The sequence below is a fragment of the Apaloderma vittatum genome, unplaced genomic scaffold, assembly GCF_000703405.1.
Source record: "Apaloderma vittatum isolate BGI_N311 unplaced genomic scaffold, ASM70340v1 scaffold9864, whole genome shotgun sequence".
NCBI lineage: Eukaryota > Metazoa > Chordata > Aves > Trogoniformes > Trogonidae > Apaloderma > Apaloderma vittatum.
The window spans coordinates 124,808-146,719 of record NW_009713256.1 but is presented as its reverse complement, the minus strand read 5'-3'; the positions used below and the strand labels follow the sequence as shown (position 1 = coordinate 146,719).

The 21,912-nt window shown below is 38.8% G+C and overlaps 1 protein-coding gene across 1 annotated transcript in view; it reads left to right on the top strand.

The window, feature by feature from the left end:
- The first annotated feature begins 1,024 nt into the window (after positions 1-1,024).
- The window catches only part of TMEM117 (transmembrane protein 117), a 126,584-nt gene continuing 105,696 nt past the window's right edge, over positions 1,025-21,912 (top strand). Inside the window, exon 1 of the mRNA XM_009868301.1 lies at positions 1,025-1,120. Within this exon, the coding sequence (XP_009866603.1) occupies positions 1,043-1,120 (78 nt within the window). The 5' untranslated portion in view covers positions 1,025-1,042. The remainder of the gene's footprint in view (positions 1,121-21,912) is intronic.

The window sequence follows — 21,912 nt, the reverse complement described above, 5'->3', positions numbered from 1 at the left end:
CCAAGTGCAGGACCTGGCACTTGGCCTTGTTTTATTTGGTATATAATAAAGCCAAGATTTACATTACGGATAATATAACGTTCAAGAAGTTGTTACATGCAATTAGGTCATTTCGTGCGTCCTTAAATAGGCATAACATTATATAAGCAATGCTTACAGGTATCTCATAAACAAAGATATCACCTGGGAAGTTAAAACATAATTGCTATCATTATTCAATGTGTTACGTCATGAGGAGAGTCGTAAGAGAGTCTTAAGCACTATAGAAGTCTTCTAGCGGAGGATATGAGTGTTAAAATGTACGATTTTTTCACAAAGGCTTTAATCCAGCACAAGAAACTTTATCGTCTTAATTTCCCTTATAGCATCTTGATGAACTTGAACGTAGAGGTCAAGTTATTGCCTGAGGTTTTAAATCCTATCTGTTGCATTATTTAAGCAGAATGGAAGTGCTTCTTTTGGATCTAAGTAAAATATATCTATGAAAATACATAGTGTGAATCAAGAAACAGTGACATGTCACTAAAGTTCTGCAAAGCTTACTTTCACTGTTGTGTTAAAAAACTATGTGGTTATGTAACTGGTAGAGTGAAAAGTCAAGTGGCTCACTTATCTTTTTAAAGAGAGCTTGAAAATTTTAATTTTTATTCATAAAGATTTTGCAAAGTCACCAATTCCAAGGATGTTGTAATTCCATTTGTACAAAGGACCAGGTAAAAAGTGTAAAATAGTTTGTACTTCCAGAAGCCTTATATAATCCTAAAGCCCTTTCCTAACATCATTTTAGCACCTTCAAAGGCAACATGGGCTGTAAAATCAGATTCACATTTCCATTTCTAATTGGAATTGACCCGTCCTGGCTCAGTTCTATGTCAAGACTCAGACTTAGCAGAAAAAGTGATTATGAAGGAAATTGGAAATGTTTCACAGATAATCATAAATTTTGTCAGTAAAGCAAGTTCTTTATAACTGCATTAAGGAAACGTGTATAGCTTACAGTCTGTGTTCTTGTTTCCACAGTGCATACATTATAACAGACTTCATGGGCATCAGGAATGAAAATTTTATGAAGGTGGCTGCAGTTGGGACTTGGATGGGAGATTTTGTCACAGCATGGATGGTAAGAAATATAATATTACATTTTAAAAGAAAAGGAGTATGTTTGTTGATTTCAAGTGAAAGAGGAGAAGAGAGAAAACACAATTTCTTGAAGTATTCAAGTATTTCATTCCAGACAAGTAGAAAGTTAATAAAAGCAAAGTGGTGTAATGACAGGGTATTTTATTAGCAGAAATTCTGGAAGAGTTTCAGTTAAAATGCACCAGAACAATATCTGTTTTCTTCGGCTGTGAGTGGGAATTTTGCCATTGACTTCTGTGAGGACAGCATGGTGACCCTTCTTTTCTGTGAAGCAGCACGATGACTTGCTTTCTGGTGAAACAGAAACAGCTAGAGATAAATAAGTCTCATGAAAATGATTGAAAAAGAAGAAAAAATAACTGAAAGAGGTGGCAAAGAGAAATGAAGTTGAAAAAAGAGAAAGAGAAAGAGAAAGAGAAAGAGAAAGAGAAAGAGAAAGAGAAAGAGAAAGAGAAAGAGAAAGAGAGAAAGAGAAAGAGAGAGAAAGAGAAAAAGAGAAAGAGAAAGAGAAAGAGAAAGAGAAAGAGAAAGAGAAAGAGAAAGAGAAAGAGAGAAAGAGAAAGAAAAAAGAAAGAATGAAAGAAAGGAAAGAAAGAAAGAAAGAGAGAGAAAGAAAGAAAGAAAGAAAGAAAAAGAAAGAAAAAGAAAATAAAGTTACATCCCAGACTTTGAAGACTGCCTATATGATATAAAAATATCAGATTAAGTTTGTCTCTAATTTAGCATTTAGAAGAATAAAGATTTCACTTGGATTATAGTTTTATAAAGATTGTCTCCTGCAATATAGGCAACCCAAAGTTAATGTTAGTGAGAGAGAACTAGAAAATGACAGCTGACTGGGAACAAAATGAAGCATGTGCACATGTTTTTATTGTTCATGAAAAGCATTTCTTACACACAAAGTGATAAAATGTGAATTTTTTTTTTTGTAAGATTAGGCTTTTATGAATAGTCTGTGTAAGAATGTTAACAATTATGACTGTGACATTCATTTAAATTGGGGAAAGAATTCCATGATTTGTGAGCTTGCAGAATTGGTTTTAAATAACCTATTTTTTTCCTAATGATTCATTGATACCTCTCTTTACTCAAAAGAATCAACATAATTTTACAAGAATTCATTAACACAGGGAACATTACCTAATGGTGAATGTTCGTCACATATGACCTCATGTAGCTAGTGACTGCGCTAATCTTTGACACAAGCAAAGAAACAAGCCAAAGTGGATACATTTTAGAACTGTGGTATATGTTAGGAGAAAACACTGTAGGAATAGTTTCAAGCAGAAATGACTGTAAGATGCTCAGACTATAAAACTGTAAGTCTGTAAAGCTATAGGGATAGTCTTAGAAGGGTCATGTGAGTTTTTGTTGATTTGTCTTCTATCTCCCACATATTTGGAACATGCTGTAAAATGGACAGGAAAAAAACTAAAAAAAAAAGGGGGATATTTTCAATGTGTTTTTTAGTATCTGTCAGTGGTTTGTCCAAGATAAATTATGCTCTACGAAGGCAAGTATGGAAAGCAAGTATGGAGTAAATCATGTGTACATGCATTATGATACAGGAATTGCAGAATTAGTGCATTGACTGATATTGACAATTGTGGATTTCTTGTGAATTGGTAGTAAAGTTAATGGCTACTGAATAACTTTAGCTTGACCTTTTATTTTTTTATGGGCTTCCACATCTTTATCCCACTATTGAGGGAAAGATGATGCAGAAGCTAGGCTGAATTGAGTGGGGTCACGTTCATCATACATACATGACTCAGAGCTTCAGTGATAGACTACGTTCACGTTGCACTGTTAGGTAATGTTTAATTTTTTCAGTCCTTCTTTTCTCATTTCCTTGTAAATGTGCTATGTGCAGCACTATCTAAAGGCTGGGTTCAAGAGGCATGAGAATCCTGATCCTTTTCTATGTACTCAAAGCCCTCTTGGGTCTTCACAGCAACGGAGGCGCAATTGGATTGTGCCACAGCATGTTCCAGTGGTGGATGAAGGTTATGGCTGAAGAATAGGAGAGACACTGGAAGAGACTGAAGAGACAGTTTGGAAAGGGGAGGCTCTTTATAAACTAGACTGGTTCTGTTAGATTTGAGAAAGAGCAGAGGACATGGGGTTGGAAGATCAATGAGTTTTAAGACAGGCTTTGACTGCATGAGGAAAAGTAAGAGGCATGGTGATTGGTATTTAGATCTTCAGAGCAATGCAAATCCCTAGGCAAATTGTACAAATCAGTTGATTTGGTTCCACAAAAACATTAGAACTCTGAGTGTAACAGAGCACTGGCACAGGCTGCCCAGGGAGGTTGTGGAGTCTCCTTCTCTGGAGACATTCAAAACCCACCTGGACGCGTTCCTGTGCAACCTACTGTAGGTGATCCTGCTCTGGCAGGGAGACTGGACTAGATGATCTTTCAAGGTCCCTTCCAACCCCTGACATTCTGTGATTCTGTGATTGATAGAAATTACAGTGTTTCAAAGCAGCTAAACTTGGGAACATCAAAAAAAAAGCTACAATGTCAAGTAGAGAGGTATTACTAAGAGAGGAAGGGGATATGTACACTGGTGCATGTGCATGTAGATTAATGTAGATCTCCCACACAGCCTAACTTTCGCTGTCTTATTCTATAAGAACAGAAATTATCATGTTGTTTATAATATTTGAACTTGCTTGACTTTCTGCACATCAAACCCAGCATGAAACTGCTATCAAAATGACGTGAGTCTTCTCTGACGTAAGGGATTATTATATTTTATGAAGTTCTCCAATCCTGTTTGGAAACAGAAAAGAAAAAAAAAACCAACACTGTAAAGGAACCTTTGCACATCTTCCTATTCAGAGCAGTGCTTATATTTTCTAATGTTTGAGAAGTTTCTGTAAAGAAGCCACTCATTCTTAGACTACAAAGTAGAAGATTGAAGAAGCAGATGTAGCCTTAATTTCAGTGTATTTGAACCATGCATATATTAAGATTTTATTCCCTATTTAATCAGAAACTTTGGAATAAGCAGGAATAAGGCAGAACAGATGGGATTCCATTCTAAAAATGATTAATCAATAAACAATAATATTGCCCTAGTGTAGTGAGGAGGGGCTTATTAAATCAGGAAAATAATTGAAATGGGAAAATATGTTTTGGATTGCTGTTTGTTTTGGATTTAAAAAGCAGAAGTGAGCCTTCCCCCACAACACTTCCTAGTTCACTGACTAGTTTGGTGACAGAGTCTGACTCAATTCCTAATAAAATCAGCAATACTCTTTCATTGTGTGTAACAAGAATGGGACCATTTCTTCGCAGAAATCTGTAATAGGTGTTAGATGTTCTAAATAAGGCTGTGAAGAGGAGAATGGGTTCAAGACACTGTCTCTGTGCACTTTTTCCTCTTCAAAGCCAGGGAAGTTTATTCTGCACCTGCTTTGACACGCTCTCCTGCTCTCATAAAATGTGCATTCTGTTCTCATGGAGAGTGCATTTGAGGCAGACACCACCAGATTTGGCACAGTAGGATAGCTTTGTAAAAAAACATTGAATTCCACCCAGACAAGCCTATAAACTAGCTATTATGGCTGGCCCCTGGGGGGGGGTGGGCCCACAAAAAAAAGCCTATAAACTAGCTATTATGGCTGCCCTCTGGGAGAGTGTGAGCAGGCTGAGGAAGGAGCTGATTCCAGAGCAGAATCTTTGATGATTAGAGTTGGGTGGCCTCCTGCTCCTCTGTCTAAGTGAGCAATCTGCTGCAGCTGTGTTTTCGCGAGGGACACAGTCCTGAACATGTGTGGTAAGGCATGCTCAGGGTGTACCTGAGTGGATGGCACTGAACACTGACACAGAGGGCAGAGCCAGAGCCTCCTCTATTCTTTACAGCCCCCTAGTGAATGGAACAGCCTGCTTTCCTCCTTCTTTCTGAGTACTGTTGGATTTTAGACTGTCAAAACTGTTGTTCTCCACTTCAGGTGATGGCTTTTTGGGCTCTCCAAAGATTACATATTGGCTCTGCACTATAAATGATACTTGTGCCACATTGAGAGATTTGCTTGTCAACTGCCATTGCTGTTTACATTAAAGACATATCCCTACCTGCAAGCCCCACATGTGAGAGTCTAAATAGTAGAAGTTTGTTACATCTTCCTTAGATCTTGCTTGCTAGGATTATTAGAAGCTGAAGCAGTCAACTTCAGTCAGAGGCTGGCACTAATCTCTATGAATGTATTGGGGGGCTGATTCTCTTGTCAAGGTATCCTGTTCCCATTTATTTTCATTCTGAAAAGTAATTTGAGATTCTCTTTGCCCTTGTTAATTGCTAGAGTGAACTGAGAACATTTGGGAGATCACTGAGCATCAGAGACCCTGCTGGCTCACATCAACAGAAACAATTTTTAAACTCAGGGCATGATTTAGTTGATTATTCATCAAACTAGTATTTACCAAGTCCCTACCAGCCTGTTTCTTCCCAAGGAGAAGCCAGGACTTCTCTCAGCACTGTGCTTTAGCACAGTACTTGGCATAATATCTTAAGAGTGTAAGCTGAATCATTGTCGGAATTCCTGGCTGTTATTTCTGACACTTTCGCTTGACTTCAGTCTGAATCTTTCCTCAGTCAGGACCATGAAGAATACCTGGATCATTTCTGTCTTTCATCCTCTTAGCAGAGGAATTAGTATGAAGCTAGGAAGCAGGTCTTCCAGCATAGTCGGGATGGACTGACGTAGACATATCCTATCCACTTGGATGGATGGATATGGAGGTAGAGACCTTCTAGCTAAGACTTCTTGTCAGTAACATAGCATTGGGTTTTCAAAAGGTTACCACTGAGTGATGAATCCATGCCTTCCTTTCCTCATTAGTGGAGCTGGGTAATGCGCTATATACCCAAGTTGCCTGGGCTTCTGTGAATTTTCTCAGGCAGAAGAGTCACATCATTAGGTGAGCATGTGTAAACATCACAGCATATAATGTGGCTGAATGCTGCTCCCCTTGATAAAGCTTATCTGTTCTTCTCTGAGAGGGATTTTCTGTTCTCTGAGATTTTCAGTGCTAGCTGAAAAAGCTGCAGGAAATGTACTTACCTAGCAAATGGACCAGGTTTTCAGTCTTAAAATTCCAGAGGACAAATCTCACACCATTAGGTGTTCCGGATTTGCTAGTTGTAAAAGAAATAGATTTTCTTTTCAGTCACAGTTCTCTGTTAGGCATTTTTTATCTTCACCCTCTGTTGAAGGAGGCATCTGTATTTTCCCATTTTATGAGACTACCATGTCTCACATTGCTGGCTATAGTGTAACTATTAGAGAAGTCTGTGCTTGTTCATAAGGAGCACTCTAGAGGGCTGAAGCCTGTCCACGTGGTCCTTGATGCTATTAGCAGCAGTAGTTGACAGGTTTAAGTGAGTGGTGAATCTGTAGAATCCTAAACCAAAACTTTCTGCCATGCTGTCAAGGGTTGGGGCTGGGCTGATCACTAAACACTAACCGATGCTCTCTAGCCCTTCTCCCTCCCCAAAACAAGAACGAAAAGGGAATAAGGTAGGGAAACTTATGGATTGGAAAAGAAAACTAAATCAGCTTTAATAAAACAATGAAGGAAATAATGAAATTATGTACAAATATATGAAAATATATATAAAAATATACAAAACCAATATTGAACCCAACTCCCCTGCCCAATAACAATCCCCGCTGGTGCTGCAGAGCAGGCAACACTGGGGAAGCCCCAGGCTCAGCAGCAGAGGGGAGCTGGGTACAGGAGCTGGATTCAGGAACTCAGGATCAGGATCAAAGGCAGAAGAATGGATAGAGTCCTCCTTGGACACTGGCCATTGAATAAGAGAGCTTAACCTCCATGTTCCCTCAGCTTTTATACAGAAAATGACATATATGGAATGGAGTGCTTTTGTTGGTCACCTGTCCTTTTCCTCACTGGAGGTGCAGCATTTTACTTCCTTATAACCCTTACTATTTCCAAGCACCCCTAGCGTGGCACTCCAGATCCAGCAGTGACCTTGGTCACTACAGGAGCAAGTATGAGTCTTTCTACATACCAATCCCAGGCAGTAACTATCAACACTAAGTATGTTACCACTTCTAGTAGCAGACACTGTCTGTAAAAACATGCTGTTGACTTCAGAAAGTGCAGCCTCTTAGAAGAGACCAAGCTGAAAAGTAAGATCACTGAACAAAATTAGTTCTGCTTAGCTCAAACCAGGACGCATGCACACCATGTTAGAACTCTGGCTACATCTACAAGGATGTAACAGTTGTACCCAGTAAAACCAAAAATCCATCCAATCTGGTATCCTGCTTCAAACTGTGTCTGTGAGCAGAAGCCCATCAGGAGAGTAAGAACAAGCCAGTCATATATAGTGTCCTTTAATACTCTCTTCAGTTGCAAGCAGTTTTATAGATATAATAATTCCTGATGGATGTCTCTTCCCTGTTCTTGCCCAATTTCACCTTTAGCCCAAGTACTCTTTTTTGGCATCCACAGAATTTATTGGCAACAAGTTCCAGATGTTGCTGTATAAGGAATCAGCTCTTTATGCTTGTTCTGTTTCCTACTAGCCCAGTTTGATGCCTTTAGTTCTTTACTGAAGAGACAAACGCTTGATCCCTGTACATTTTCTCTTTGATGTTTATGATTTTATAGACATATATCATAGTTGTTATAATTTATCCCTTCTTCAGGCAGATGATCTCTAGCCTAGTAAGTTGTTTCTCATACACAAGCTGTTCCATGTATTTGGTTATCTTTATTGCCATTCTCTGCAATTTGTCCAGTTTTGCCATGTCCTTCTTCACAGGGAGATCACTACTGCCCATAGGTGTGAATGAACTATGAGTTTTACAGTGATATGATGATGTTCTCTTATTTTCTCTTCCTTTTCTGATAGTTCCTAACACTCATGGGCGAGAGGTATTGGCATAAGAGCATGTTTTCATGGTCCTGTATTATCATAACCTCAGGCTCTTGCTTCTGGGCTATAATGGTCGCCTAAGGGCTGATCATTTCATAAGTGATCCTAGAATTGTTTTGCCCCCTGTGCATCACTTTGCATTCATCTACGAAGAGTTTCATCTGCCGTTTTATTGCCTGGGGACTTACTTCCATAAGGACCTTTCTCAATTCCTCACAGTCAGCAAGCCATCATCCTTATTACTGTGCATAACCTAATACCATTATAAAGCCTTCTCACCTCACTGCTCAACCATTTTGCCAGATTGCTCAGGAATATGATGAACGACTGCATCCTCTGCACAAATCCCAGTGGAACTCTGCTTATGACCTCCCTCCATTGCAAGAGCTGTCTGGCTAACCTACTTACCTTCTGTTCCCTGTCTTTTAACCAGTTATTTATCAACATAAAAACCTTCCCTAAAGCTCTGACTGTTGGTTTTCCGTAGAAGCCTTTGATGTAGGATTTTTCAAAAGCCTTTCAGAAAACTCGGGTTAGGCTATTTCAACCACATCTCCTTTATCCATATGCTCTGTTGACCTCATTCAGCAATCCTGTTCTGAAATATCCCCATTCCCGGTATTTGCAGAGCCAGCCACTTAGCACTCCTTTCACAGCCTCAGTGTTTCCAGCTGCCATTAAACAGGTATTCAGATGATGTTAGGTGGCCCTGAAAATGCTGTTTGCGTGAAAGACAAGAAGTCCCAGCTAGGAGCTCTGAATATGTGGAACAGCATGGAACCATCTTCATGTGGCTTAATAGTGAAAGGCAGTGAGCTTATTTCCTAGCAGTTAAACTTTGTATGTTTGTTTTACCTCATTGCATTAATTTTCTCTGTCCTTTTCTCTAAGCACTCCTTTGTCCAATGGCCTGGGTGCCATTTTGCAGGTGAAAGTTAAGGTGAGAAAATTCTATTTTTTATGTTCCTGTGCATAACAGAAGGATCATCAGAGTGTGAACATGACTGTTCATGTTATCCTGAAGAGAGAAACATCTCTGCTTGTGGTAAGACTTGTATTCTGACTATATGCTCAGTTTACATGTTTCAGAGATCATCAACCAAAGATATATAACTTCTCTTTCCTGAAAACTTACATACTGTATGGATCTCTTAGGCTGAACAGAAAGGGTCTTAACAAGGTTTTGTTGTTCTCATCGTTAGGTGGAATTTTGGAATCATAAGTTTTGACGCAGAAACATGTCTGCAAAAGTCATTCTGAAAAAGTCATCTGAGTCTCTCTTGACCTTCTTCCAGAGAAACACTCTTTTTTCCTTCCCTGCTGTACAGGCAGCAGACAGTCTAATTGCTGAATTTTGGGATAGAAGTGTTCAACTACCTCACATGTATACTTCCTTACCTCTTCATTTGTGAGTGCTGTTGTGGTCTTTCTTGGCAAATATAAAGCATAACGGTGTGATATACTGTATAGTGCAGGGTGAAGTAACGTAGCACAAGCATTATACTTTAATATTAATGTTGTCTCCTGATAGATATCTGGTAGCTGTAGATTACGCTCTATCTTCATTCATTCATTCACTCAGTCAGTCAGTCAGTCAGTCATTAATTCACTTATTTATTCACTCATTCATTCTGCTTACTTTATTTTTGTAATAAGAATAGATATTTACTTATTGCCATTAAAACATTTTTGATGGTTCGCAAGCTATTTGTAAGAGTTTAACAGTATTTGGAGATGGTTACTTTTGACTGTTGACATTATGATCCTTAAAAACAGCACTTATTTGTAGAATAGAACAAGCTATTGAATGTTTTTGAAGTGCTTTCCTGGTGTCCATTAAGAGAGAAGATTATTCTTGTCCTCATTTGCTCTGGGTCGTATCAATGTGAACATCCTAGAGGAATGAAGGATTCATTGCCACTGTACGGAAACTAGGTTGATTTACCTCTTTATTTAATCTCATAATGCGTATGTGTTGTTAGGGCATGTTCAAACAAAGTGACCAACCTTCATGCTGCAATATTACCATGATGTTGAAAATAGCAGGCATGCTAAGCAATTGCAGTGCAAATAGATAGAAAACAAAATACTATAAAATGAAAACTTCTTTAGTACAGGGAGGGACACCAGTATAAAAAATATTCTAAGAGAAAACATAACATTATCCTTAAAAATAATAAACTTCTTGGTATTTTATGTGTAACTTTTTCACTAAAAGAATGGCCCAAAATTTTCACTCTTAAATTTATGTGAGTTTTAAAAAGCAATTCTTCCATACAGGAAATTCAGAAAATCATAGTATGTTGTTTTATTTGCAAGCTGTGAAGAATCCACCATTTTGACACACATTACAAGGTAGTTTGGAGAGTCAGGAGTCTTGAATGACTGACACCTTTTCTAACTCATGCCTCTGTCAAGAATTCTGCATGACAATTCAGATTATAATCAGTGCCAATCTTCTTGATTGTTTCTATTCCACTGACATATCAAATGACAAAATAAAACCGTAATTGAATTTGCAGTGGCATCTGAAGCACTATATAGCTAACAACTCTGCTGTACTTGGTAACGGAAATGAAATTAAACTGTGAAGCATGAAGCGGAAGGAGCAAAGTGGGTGACACATGTTACTAAACACACTTGCCAGGACTGCACAGGGATGCGATTAATAACATAATTGGTGGCAATGTATTTCCTTCCATTCAGAGAAGCAGGCACAATGCCAGTTGCCCTTTTTGTTCATTTGTGTTTCTTGTTTTGTTTTTCTTTTCTCTTCTTAAGGTCCAGTCCAGTGGCAGAGCCATCCTGTATCTAGTGGTTCTATGTCCAGGTGATAACCGATACGTAAATTCATCAACACAATGGCTGTTCATACATCCAGTCATATGAGACCTGCTAATATTATATTTTCAGTTTTGTAGGGCATAAATATGCTCACGTCTTGCTCTACTTCGTGGCTGGTACTTAGTTATATAAGGTGAAGCGTGTCTGGTGTCATCTGAGTTCATGCAGTCATCCCATCAAGTCAGACTGCACTATTATTTATTCATTGATGATGGTGTAGCCATCTGTTCATATACTCTAGATTATAATTATCTGCCTTTCCAAGCTTGATCTTTATTCGTATTCCCCTGTTAGCTTGTCATTTGAATTCTGACCAGGCATTACCAGAGGTGTTACTTCATCCCTGTCTGTTTCCCAGATGGTGAGTTCCTTCAACTCATCGTCACGGCGAGTATCTTCGTTGATAACCATTTTCTGGGCTTTAAAACATATGCTTGTTATATCTAGCAGCAAAAGCATCAGGATTTTCTTCTGAATAAGGCCACAGCCAGCTCAACCTCAGAGCTCAAGAGTAAGAATTGGAAACACCAAAGCTGGGCCCCTAAATTTACCCTAGAGTTTCTCCAAAGCAGCTGCTGACAGCCTTCTATGACAAGCCAAAGTAGTTCTAGGTGTGAAATTTCTGCCACTATTTTTTCATACGCCTATTTTTATGACCTTTTACACACATTTCTGTACTATCCGGATCCCCATCTCAAAAAGGAATGTCAGATGTTCTGCTTCTGGTCCAGGTTGATGGTGAAAAGTCTTACCACAAAACCAGAGATGTTTCTTGCTGGCTGGAGAGATTCTGTGCATTATCAGAAAAGCAGCCCAGATTCTTTACTCTGTTCTCAGTCAGATTTTTCACCCCATTTTCAGATCTCAGTCCTGATGCTATGGGGTTTTCCATCGGAGCCAACAGTCTGCAGAAAGTCAAGTTTCACCTGGTAGCAGTCTTCACTCAATAATCTTTAGTGGGTGAGAAATTAGTTTCTTCTACCCTACTGTTCTGAGTGTTCTGGTGGAACTAATTAAAATGCTTTCTGTTGGAAGGATCTAGTTCTCAGGTAAACCTGAAGTGGATGCCGAAGTCTCCTGTGGACCCAGTATTTCAGTCTAGTGACTTGTTCACCGCTGCAACTTTTGATGGAAGTATCTTTCTTGGATATTTCTTCAGCAAAGTATATGAGATGCCAGTGTACATGAATGTTTCTCTTCTCCCCTAGGGGTATTCCTCCCAGATATGATACCTCTACAAAACAATCTTAAATTCTTTGCACTTTCAGTTTCCAACTTCTGCCGCAGTCAAGGAAATTAAGAGATTTGTTATTCCACCATTCATTTAGTGTGTTTGGGCTGAGCTGTCAAGATGGATGTCTCTTTTTCCATGCTGAAAATACCAGAAATCCCCACAATGTTTTTTAAGAGCTGACGAATCCAAAAAGTTAGACCCTGCTTGCTGAGACTGTCCATGGTAAGTGACTATGGTGACAGCAAGCTACCTCCTACAGGACTGCTGTGGAGCTTCTTTCCATGATCAGAGCACATTCCAATTATAGCTCCTGTTGCATTCCAGCTGGAAGTTGTCTCTGCTCCTTACATTGGTTAAATGACCATGAAGAGCTGTTGTTACCCTTTCATAAAGCTGTGTGCCATATACAAGTGCCCATAATTGATGTGGTAGTTAACTGGGTAATCTCACTGTTTCTGTGTGTGCTATTTTACTGACCAGTCTCAATCACAGTCTAAGTAAACAAACAACCGAGGACAAAAATAGATCATTTGGTAACGAGATCTTTAAGATGTGTGGGTCTTGTGTTCATTAATTTTCCACTCTTAGTCTTGCCTCTCCTAAAACTGTTTCATCTTGTGTTTGTAGATGATGTAGATGGTATTTAAACAATGCCTATTTTTAGTGTCTTGCGGGCAGAGAGAAAATAAATGGAGCTGTACTGAACAGCAGTGTGCCCCTTCAGAAGTATCTGCGCTTTTGCACTGCCATGCTCATGTACCAATAGTATATGTTCACATATGAACTGAATGTTTTGAATAGTCTCATGACTGGTTATTAAGCTGTTTTTACTCTTTAGAAGCTGCAGTTGTTTATATAAAAGCAACACTTAGTCCAACAAGATTTACTTGTTCTAAAGAGGATTTAACAGAAGGCTAGAAATGTTAGGAAGTAGAGAGGATTGTAGTTCTTTATCCTCCAGAAACGGAAACAGTCTTCCATTACTTTCCTGGTTGTTGGAAGAGAGGAAGAGATATATTTAATGTTAGTTTTCTAATTAGGCTAAGTTAAGGACATACTGTTCTTCCATAGCTCAGGGTGTAAGGGTCATGGAAAAAATCCAGTGAAGTACGTTGTTCAAATAAATTCAGGAATTCCTTACTGGAAAATGCCACTCATTTGTCCTATCCACTGTCCTGCATCCTGCACTGGTCAGCGTGGGATGCTCACAGTAAAAGTTAATGTGCTCTCACAGACTCTCTGGGAGCGTGAAAAAGACAGGAACTAAAGGAGGATGGAGAGGTACATTCTCCACTAATCCTTCAGCTGCTAGAACCCTAGCTACTGTCAGCGAGGGTGACTGCAGAGCTTGTTTGCTCCAGCTGCCTAGCTGAGCTTTTCATGATCAAACCAAGGAAAAAGTTTCTGTCTGGGAAGGTACAGAGGCCAGAAGTAAATTGCGTAGGAACAAGGTGTATCTGTTCTACACTGGGGTGAAGTAAGTGGAACACAGTCAGAATGGAGGAGGCTCAAGACGTACAGGAAAATGAAACAGATGTTCACTGTTCAGATGCTACAGGTTTTGTTTTGAATGCCCTGACACACACCGCATTCATCCTGAGAGTTTGGAACTCTGTCTGACTGGAAAAGTGAAGTGGCATCTCTTTTCTTTTTTGGTGACATTTATTGTGTGATTTTCTGGTATTATAAAATTGAAACCAGTGCTATGTCTTGTGAGGACTTCTGGGATTACTCTTCGTGCATGATAAGATTCTATAGTTTTTAATGCATTGTAGTTGATTTCATTATTAAAACACAGAAAGGCTATTTCTTACTGTTGTAATGCTCCCTTAAACCCTCCAAAACCCCTTAGAAAATAAATAATGCAAAAAGTAGATTCATCAGGCAGATGAGAATTCTGCAAAACTGGTCAAAAAATCCATGGCACCTTGCCCGGGGAGCCTATGTGGACACAGCGTAGAATCACAGAATGGTTTGAGTTGGAAGGGTCCTTAAAGATCGTTTGGTTCCAACCCCCCTGCCATGGGCAGGGACACCTCTCACTAGATCTGATTGCTCAAAGCCCCATCCAGCCTGGCCTTCAACACTTCCAGGGAGAGGGCAACCTGTTGCAGCATCTCACCACCCTCACAGAAAAGAATTGCTTCCTAATAGCTAATGCGAATCAACCATCTTTCAGTTTGAGACTGTTAGCCCTTGTCCTGTCGCTACACTCAGTGAAAAGGAGTTCTTCCCCATCTTTCCTGTAGGCTCTCTTTAAGTACTGGAAGGCTGCTACAGAATCATAGAATCATAGAACAGTTTCAATTGGAAGAGACCTTCAAGATTATCGAGTCCAACCTTTGTCCTAGCCCTATGAACACCACTAAGCCATGTCCCTCAGCACAACATCTACGCATTTCTTAAACACCTCCAAGGATTGTGACTCAGTCATCTCCCTGGGCAGCCTGTTCCAATGTCTGACAATCCTTTCAGTAAAGAAATTCCTCCTAATGTCCAACCTGAACCTCCCCTGGTACAACTTAAGGCCATTTCCCCTTGTCCTATCACTTGCCAACAGGGAGAACAGACCAACCTCTGCCTTGATACAGCCTCCTTTCAGGTAGTTGTAGAGAGCGATATGGTCTCCCCTCAGCCTCCTTCAGCCTAAACAGCCCCAGATCCCTCAGCCATTCCTCATACAACACATGCTCCAAATCCTTTACTAGCTTGGCAGCTACCTCTGTACCCTCTCTGGCAGCTCAATGTCCCTCTTGTAGTGAAGGGCACAAAACGGGACACAGTACCCAAGATGAGGCTTCACTGAAGCCAAGTACAGGGGCATGATCACCTCCCTGCTCCTGCTAGTAAAAAGGCATGATCGCCTCCCTACACCTGCTGAAAACACCATTCCTGATCCAGGCCAGGATGCCATTGGCCTTCTTGGCCACCTGAGCACCTTGACTCACTGATTGCAAGTGCACCACACAGGTTTTGCTAGCCAGTGATTGTTGTGTGATGGCTTTTTCTGTGTTGCCCATATGCCTGTGTGTGAGGCATGAGGAACTTGCCTATTCCTGACAGAGGGGGAATGTGATCTAGCAAGCCAAGAACTGTCTATCTGGACAATGGTATAATAGTGTACTTAGAAGTTAGGGTGACTCTCTTCTGATGGCAATGAACAACATGCACTTCTCTGAGCATTTTATTCTGACAATGAAGTTTCTTTTAATTCCAGAACAGTGATGATATCTGTTGTATAATCTCCTGTGTTCTGAGGTGCATTAAAAATGCATGAATGGTCATGTCAAATATTAATGGGAGCTAGTCTGTTCTCCAAATGTTGTAGAAGAAAAATATAGCTCCATCTTTTTCAAAATACAAGGTATAAAGGAGAAGATACGTTTTCCTGCAACTCAATTCTTGTCCGATTGTTTTGTTTTGTAGCTTCAATTAGCCATGCAATTATAAATCAGAGACTTGGGGTCCTCTTATGTTTCCTTTCCTCTTTATCATACTTTCCTTTGCTCTTTTTCGTGTAGAACTGTATTTGCTTATTGATGATATTTATGCAGCAGATCTTGATACATCCTGGTTACATGTATTTAGAAACTCAAGTCAGAGTACCATATAAATTACAGTAACTATGCAGCAATCTGCATTCTGACATGATATACTCCGTAGAAATGGTGTGAATGAGTGGGTGTCAGAAGTGCTGCAGAAGTGGGACTCCAGAAATAACATGTTCTTACTAAAGATCTTTGAGTACAGATGGCAAATGTGGAGTCTCTAAGATGGACACTTCCTCTCTGGAACAGTCTGGTTCTGCGTGAGATTGCAGGCACAAACCTTTTTGATTGACTGCCAGAAGAAAAGAATTTTCTTGCTGGAACTGCAATTGAAGCCATTACCTCAGTAAATCTGCCAAGATATGCGATGAGAAGCTCTATAATGGGATGGAAAGAGGTTATCTGATAAGTATTATAAAAGGAATTTTGAACTGACCATGCAAATTCAGCTGAAAATCTTTAGTGGATTAAATATGTGGTGAAATAAGACCTTCTGCATCCACAGGGAGAGATTAGCAGCAGATGGCAGTGGTACACAGCATAGCATTTTTTTAGTTCCAGATTCCTTCAGGGTCTGTGGAATGAACTGTTAGAAACTCCGTAAAGCAATGTTTTACTGTGAAAAAGCATATCACAGCACTCTTGCCTGACTAAAAGGATGTATAAAACCTCTGCTTTAAAAGGGAGAGCATGGTTGAAACTGGTAAACTAGGTAAGAAGAGACTTACTTAAACTGCATTATTTTGGGTTTTCAGCTGAGAAACTTTATTACAAGGTTGGAAGTAGCTGCAGATACATCTGGTCTCTGTTTCCCTTGTGTATCGACTTATGTCGTATCTTTTTATGCTTTTCATTTCACATTCCCTAGAGTATAATAATTTTCTGTTATGATGTTTATTTATCAATGATAAATCATAATGTCAATGATAAATCATATATAGCATAAGTCACATATATCATAGCATCAATGAAAAAATGATAAATTTATCAATGATAATTTATCAATGATAACTTTGTATTGTCTGAATTTAATCTATGATGCTATTTTGTATAGAAAATATATTTTTACTATGGACAGAGATAGTTTACATTCTGAAGTTACCAGAATACTATTAATTTTGTCTCAAACTATGCCTAAACATAAAAGATTATTCTCACAAAAGCTGCAATACCTTAAAAATTATATCCTATGTTGTCATAGGTCAACTCCACCCGTATATTCTGATGATCAATATAATTTATCAGAAGACAATTAAGCAACTACTTGTGTAAATACAGTGCAGAATTAATTTTCCCCTGTGGTACAGCATTATGTATGAATTGTTATAATATGGAGGGAGATAAAAAAAGAAGATATTAAAATAGAAATTTTCAATGGATTTGAATTAAAATTCATTGTAAAACTTCATTTAATAGAAGGGACTCAGTAAGATAAGTCTAATCTTGTCTTGTTCTCTTTTTATTGTTATTTTACATTACTTGAAATGGGAACTTGAAGTACTTTTTTAAATGGATATTGAGTTTCACTTAAACTTTTCTAAGTACCTTTAAAACCTCCATTAAAAAGCTATTTTTGTAATTTCTCACAGTACTATATGCTTCTCCAAATCACAAAAGAAATCACTGCCTCCTACACTGGCAGCGTTAAAAAGGGTTTTGTATTTTGCAGACATTAGGGAGTGATCTTTATAGCAACTCATGGAGATAGGCATGCTAATATGCCCCTGTTTTACAATAGACAGCTGAAGCAAAGGAAGGGGGAAGAGACTGCAGGCATATGTTGCATTTCTTTTTGTCTCTCATAGTCCTTCAAAATATCCACAGCAGATGAGGAGTCGCCTTGGTATGTGTGTGTCTTTACACCACCTAACCATAAAGTCCCAAGTTACTCCGTTGCCACGTGGACTTCACTATAGAAGTGGGAAGTGGGGATATTTGCATTTTGCTTGTGTTAATACTTGACCTAGAAAATGAAGGGGAGATTTGTGTGACCAAATGGTGGTTTGGTCATAGAAGTGGTATGATTTATGTTTGCACCTTTTAATCTGATTTTCTGGGCTATCTTAGTAATCAATGGACAGAAAGAGGCCTGGTAAGTCATTGGAGTATGGTTGACATCTGAAACAATGCAAAAGAATCTCATTGTAAACCCACTTATTTCTCTCCACTGGTAATAAAGAAATTGTAGGGTTACATTCGAGGGATTCAAGTTATGTGTCTGGATATGGGGGATGTGGAAATGCCAGAATTTGTCCCACAAACTAGTGTAGTTAAAGCATGACAATGTTTATGGTAAAACATCCCTTGGGAACTAAGGAAAGTAAGGGAATGCTTCCAGAGTGGCAAGGCTTTCCTGGTGAAACATTAAAAGAATTTCACATAAAGTCTGAGGCTCATGCAGCACTGAATAAATTAAACCATAATGCAAATAAAACATAAAGAATTCACATACAACAGCAGTGTGAAATCAAGGATTGTATGGATGGTAATGAGAACAAGCACGACTATCTATCCTCCAGAACTTTAAATTTTATATTGACGTTAGCAAAACTGTTGAGAAGAAATGTTATTTAAGTTATCAAAATTTCAACACTGGTTTCAAAGAAGGTCTCTGGGCATTTATGAATAAAAACACGTACATGTGTGTGTGGGTACACAGATTCAGCACCGTGCCTGAGAGACAGCCTTTTTTTGGTGTTCTTTCATTACTAGTACAAAAAAGCCTTAATCTTTAGACAAATTAACACTATTAATACTAAAGTGTCCTAATCTACATAAGGCAAACAAATACACTTTGTTAGTAAACTGACCTGTGACTACAAAAAGCTTTATCTCATTGATTTCCCCTGAATTTCCTATCCTGTGGTGATTTCCAGGCATCTTCTTATTGTCCTGACCAAAGCCAGGCTGGGCCTATACCATCTACAGTGTGTATTTGTGCTTTGCTAACCTGCTATTCATGTTGATTTAACCTATTTCTGACGTTATCTTATGCTATTTAGTAGACAAAGGGCTATTAAATGAGCATGAAAAGCCTGAATCAGCCACATTATGCTCCAAGCCAGATACCTGAGAATGACTTCAGAACAGATACCAGCACTGGTTGATGATTCCTCTGTGAGGCCACACCTCTGGCTTCTTGTCAGGTCTACTGCATATCTTCTTTTACCTTTGGAAAGGAGTAGGGATTTTGAAGCTGAAAATCTGGCATGGTGAGAGCTGCATGCCACTCTAACATGGGAGATTAAATGGTGATCACTTGGGTTATTGAAGGCTTGATTGGTGCTTAGTGTAGTGATGCCTTGTATTGCTAGAATGAAACCCAAATTTCTAACAAATATTTAAAAAAATCCAGTTATTTGACAAGGAGGGTACTGAGAAGTAACCTGTAATGTTGGCTTTGTATTAAAAGCTGTGAAATCTAGACACTGAACTGTCATAATCTGTTACCTTAGAAATTAGCATTTTCGTCTTAGATTGCTTTTTTTAAACTCATTCCCTGTCATTCCTTTCAAACTGCAGCTGCAAAAAAAAAGGTTGTATTTTTCTACTCTTACTTCTGTGTGTCAGTATTCTGGGATACTCCTAGTGATTCCCAAATATCTTTTATTTCCCTTTCTGCCTATCTCCCTTCCTGCCATCCTCTTTTTTGTGCACCACATAGTGATACCTTAAACTTTTCAGCTTTTTTCTCCATTCCAAGTCTCTTGGCCAATATTTTTAGACTGAGCAACTTCTCAGTGCACACTGAACTCCAGTTCTTTCACATGGAATTAAAAATCTGCCTACTTAATTTATGACTTAGTTTATTGTACTTTTATCTTCTATGTTTCATTTTCTCTGACACCTCTATATTGAAAAAAATCACTGTTCTTCACTGGCTGTTTTTTTGGTTTTGTTTTGTTTCGTTTGTTTTTGCAAGCTGTACAATACTGTAATCGTAATTACAAACATTTGTGCTGGCTGAATTTTTTAGGATTAGCACAATTGCTTTGCTCTTCTCTTGTATCCTGAGCAATGGAGTAAATCCTGGGCTACTGTACATGCTGTTGTCTCTGTTGCAATTATGTGCTTTGTTTTGATGCTCAGAGGGGAGAGTGTACAAGCTTACAGCTCTCACTGGCACCAGGGACTGTGCTTGCTGTGCAGCACTGATACATATTCTCTGCTATCTGTGTGCTCCTCTTCAGCCCAGGAGAGACCTCTCTGTCAAACGTGTCAATAAAATATAAATGGTTGAGTACCTTTTATTGAGGTTTTAATCAAAGTGGCCCACAAGACTGTATAAAAGTATCTGAAATCAGGAGATTGACAGGAACGCAGCAGGGGCATGACCACAGCAACGCGCTAGCCAGTTCTAATGGCTATAATTTCACAATGCTGTTAAAAGAAATTACAGAAGACACAGTGGGCTGAATTAACCCTAGCTGTAACTTGTCTTTACAGAGTTGCATGAGGTGAGACTTGGTGAATGTGGTCCTTTCTGTTCAATTAAATTACATGTTTACACCTGCTATTAGTAACAGTGCACAGATGATTACTGAAATACCTTGACTGTAACACTATAACATAGGACAGACCTACCAGAGAGAACTCAGATTGGTATTAGATGTTGTGATTCATGAAATAAAATTAATTGCTAAAAATATAATGCATTTCAAAATTAAGTGTAAAGTTGCTACAAATGTTCAGTTCATTTTTGGAAGAGGAGCGGGTTGGATCACTTGTATTTGAATGAAAACAAATTCTGAAACATAGTAATTGTATTAGTGGTATAAGAAAAATAAACTCCACTGCATTAGCTTGTGTACAGTTCACAAATGACATTACCAGGCAGTGAAACAACATGGCTCTCTTACAGAAGCACTCAGTGCACCATCCGTGGGGCTATAGGTTGTGAATATCTGTGCAAAGTGTCCTATCAGCAATAGTTCAGATAAAGTCAGAAAAAAATCCTTTTATTCTACCCACAGGTGAAAAGAATTTAGAGCCAAAATGTTTTTAAAAGCAAACAGGAGGCTGAATCAACACACGTGTTTATACTAATGCAACTGCACCCTTATCAAAATAGGTTTGACTACAAGAGAATGATCATCCTGGTACCATCAACTGGTACAATGGTATTGGTATAAAAAACACTGTATAGATCAAGCCCACACAATAGGGAATGAGAAGCCCCTTAAAATTTCTAAAAGACCCACTCCTTCTGGGCTGTAGCACCACTAGCTGCTGCTCCAGTTTCAGTTCACTTATAAACATTGAATCCAGCTCCCAGCATCATTTCACTGAGGCCACTTGAGAGAAAAATTGAATTATTCATTGTGTTTTTAAAAGTTTTTGAACTTCAAATGTTGAAGAGTTCACAGTCTCTTCTATATAAAATACTGAATGACTTCAGAGAGCAATGTTGATTTTGCTCTGGGGGCTCTGCTGCTGACCATAAAGCATTTAGGCAGTGTTCTTGTAGTTTATGATGTCAGAAGTGTAATCCCTTGAGTGAATTATACATATTTGTATTCCTGCCAGGTTATCTTACTACCCTAAAATTCATAGATAGTCCAATTGCTTCTACCAACTGACAGGTTTTGCAAGTATGGTCAGCACTTTTTCTCAGTAGCACCCATATCTCAGGTGAGGGTAAAGTCCCAGGACTTAAGTGTGACATCATGGTAGTATGAGAAGAGTGTTAAAAGTTCAGGCCTATTCCATCTGATGTTAATAAATGTTTATGACAGCCTCTGCCCTTTATCTTTCTGATGCTACAACTCCTGTTAAAGTGGGTATAATTCTTCTGAGACTGAATCTTTCTATCCCTTTTCAAAAATATTCCATCTCAAGCACTATACTGTTTAAAACAGAGCACTTTAAGCAGACTGCTTTGAATTTCCTATCGCTGCTGAGCAGCTCCCCAGTGTAAAAAAACCAGCACTTTATGGGAGAAGTATCCTTGTTGGTGGTAAGAGCTATTATCTTTCTAGGGAAAAAACTTAAATTATAATAACCAATAATTCTAATTCAACAAACAGGGAATTTGGAATAATTACTTGAAACTCATTTTTCAGTGATTTTCACTGATCTCTGTATAAAATACTCTGCAATGGAGTACTGGTGTATTGGTTTTGGCTGAGATGGAGTTAATTTTCCTCATAACATCTCTCACAGTGCTGGATTTTGTAATGGTAGCTAGAAAGGTGTTGATAACACCCCAGTGTTTTGACTCCTGCTG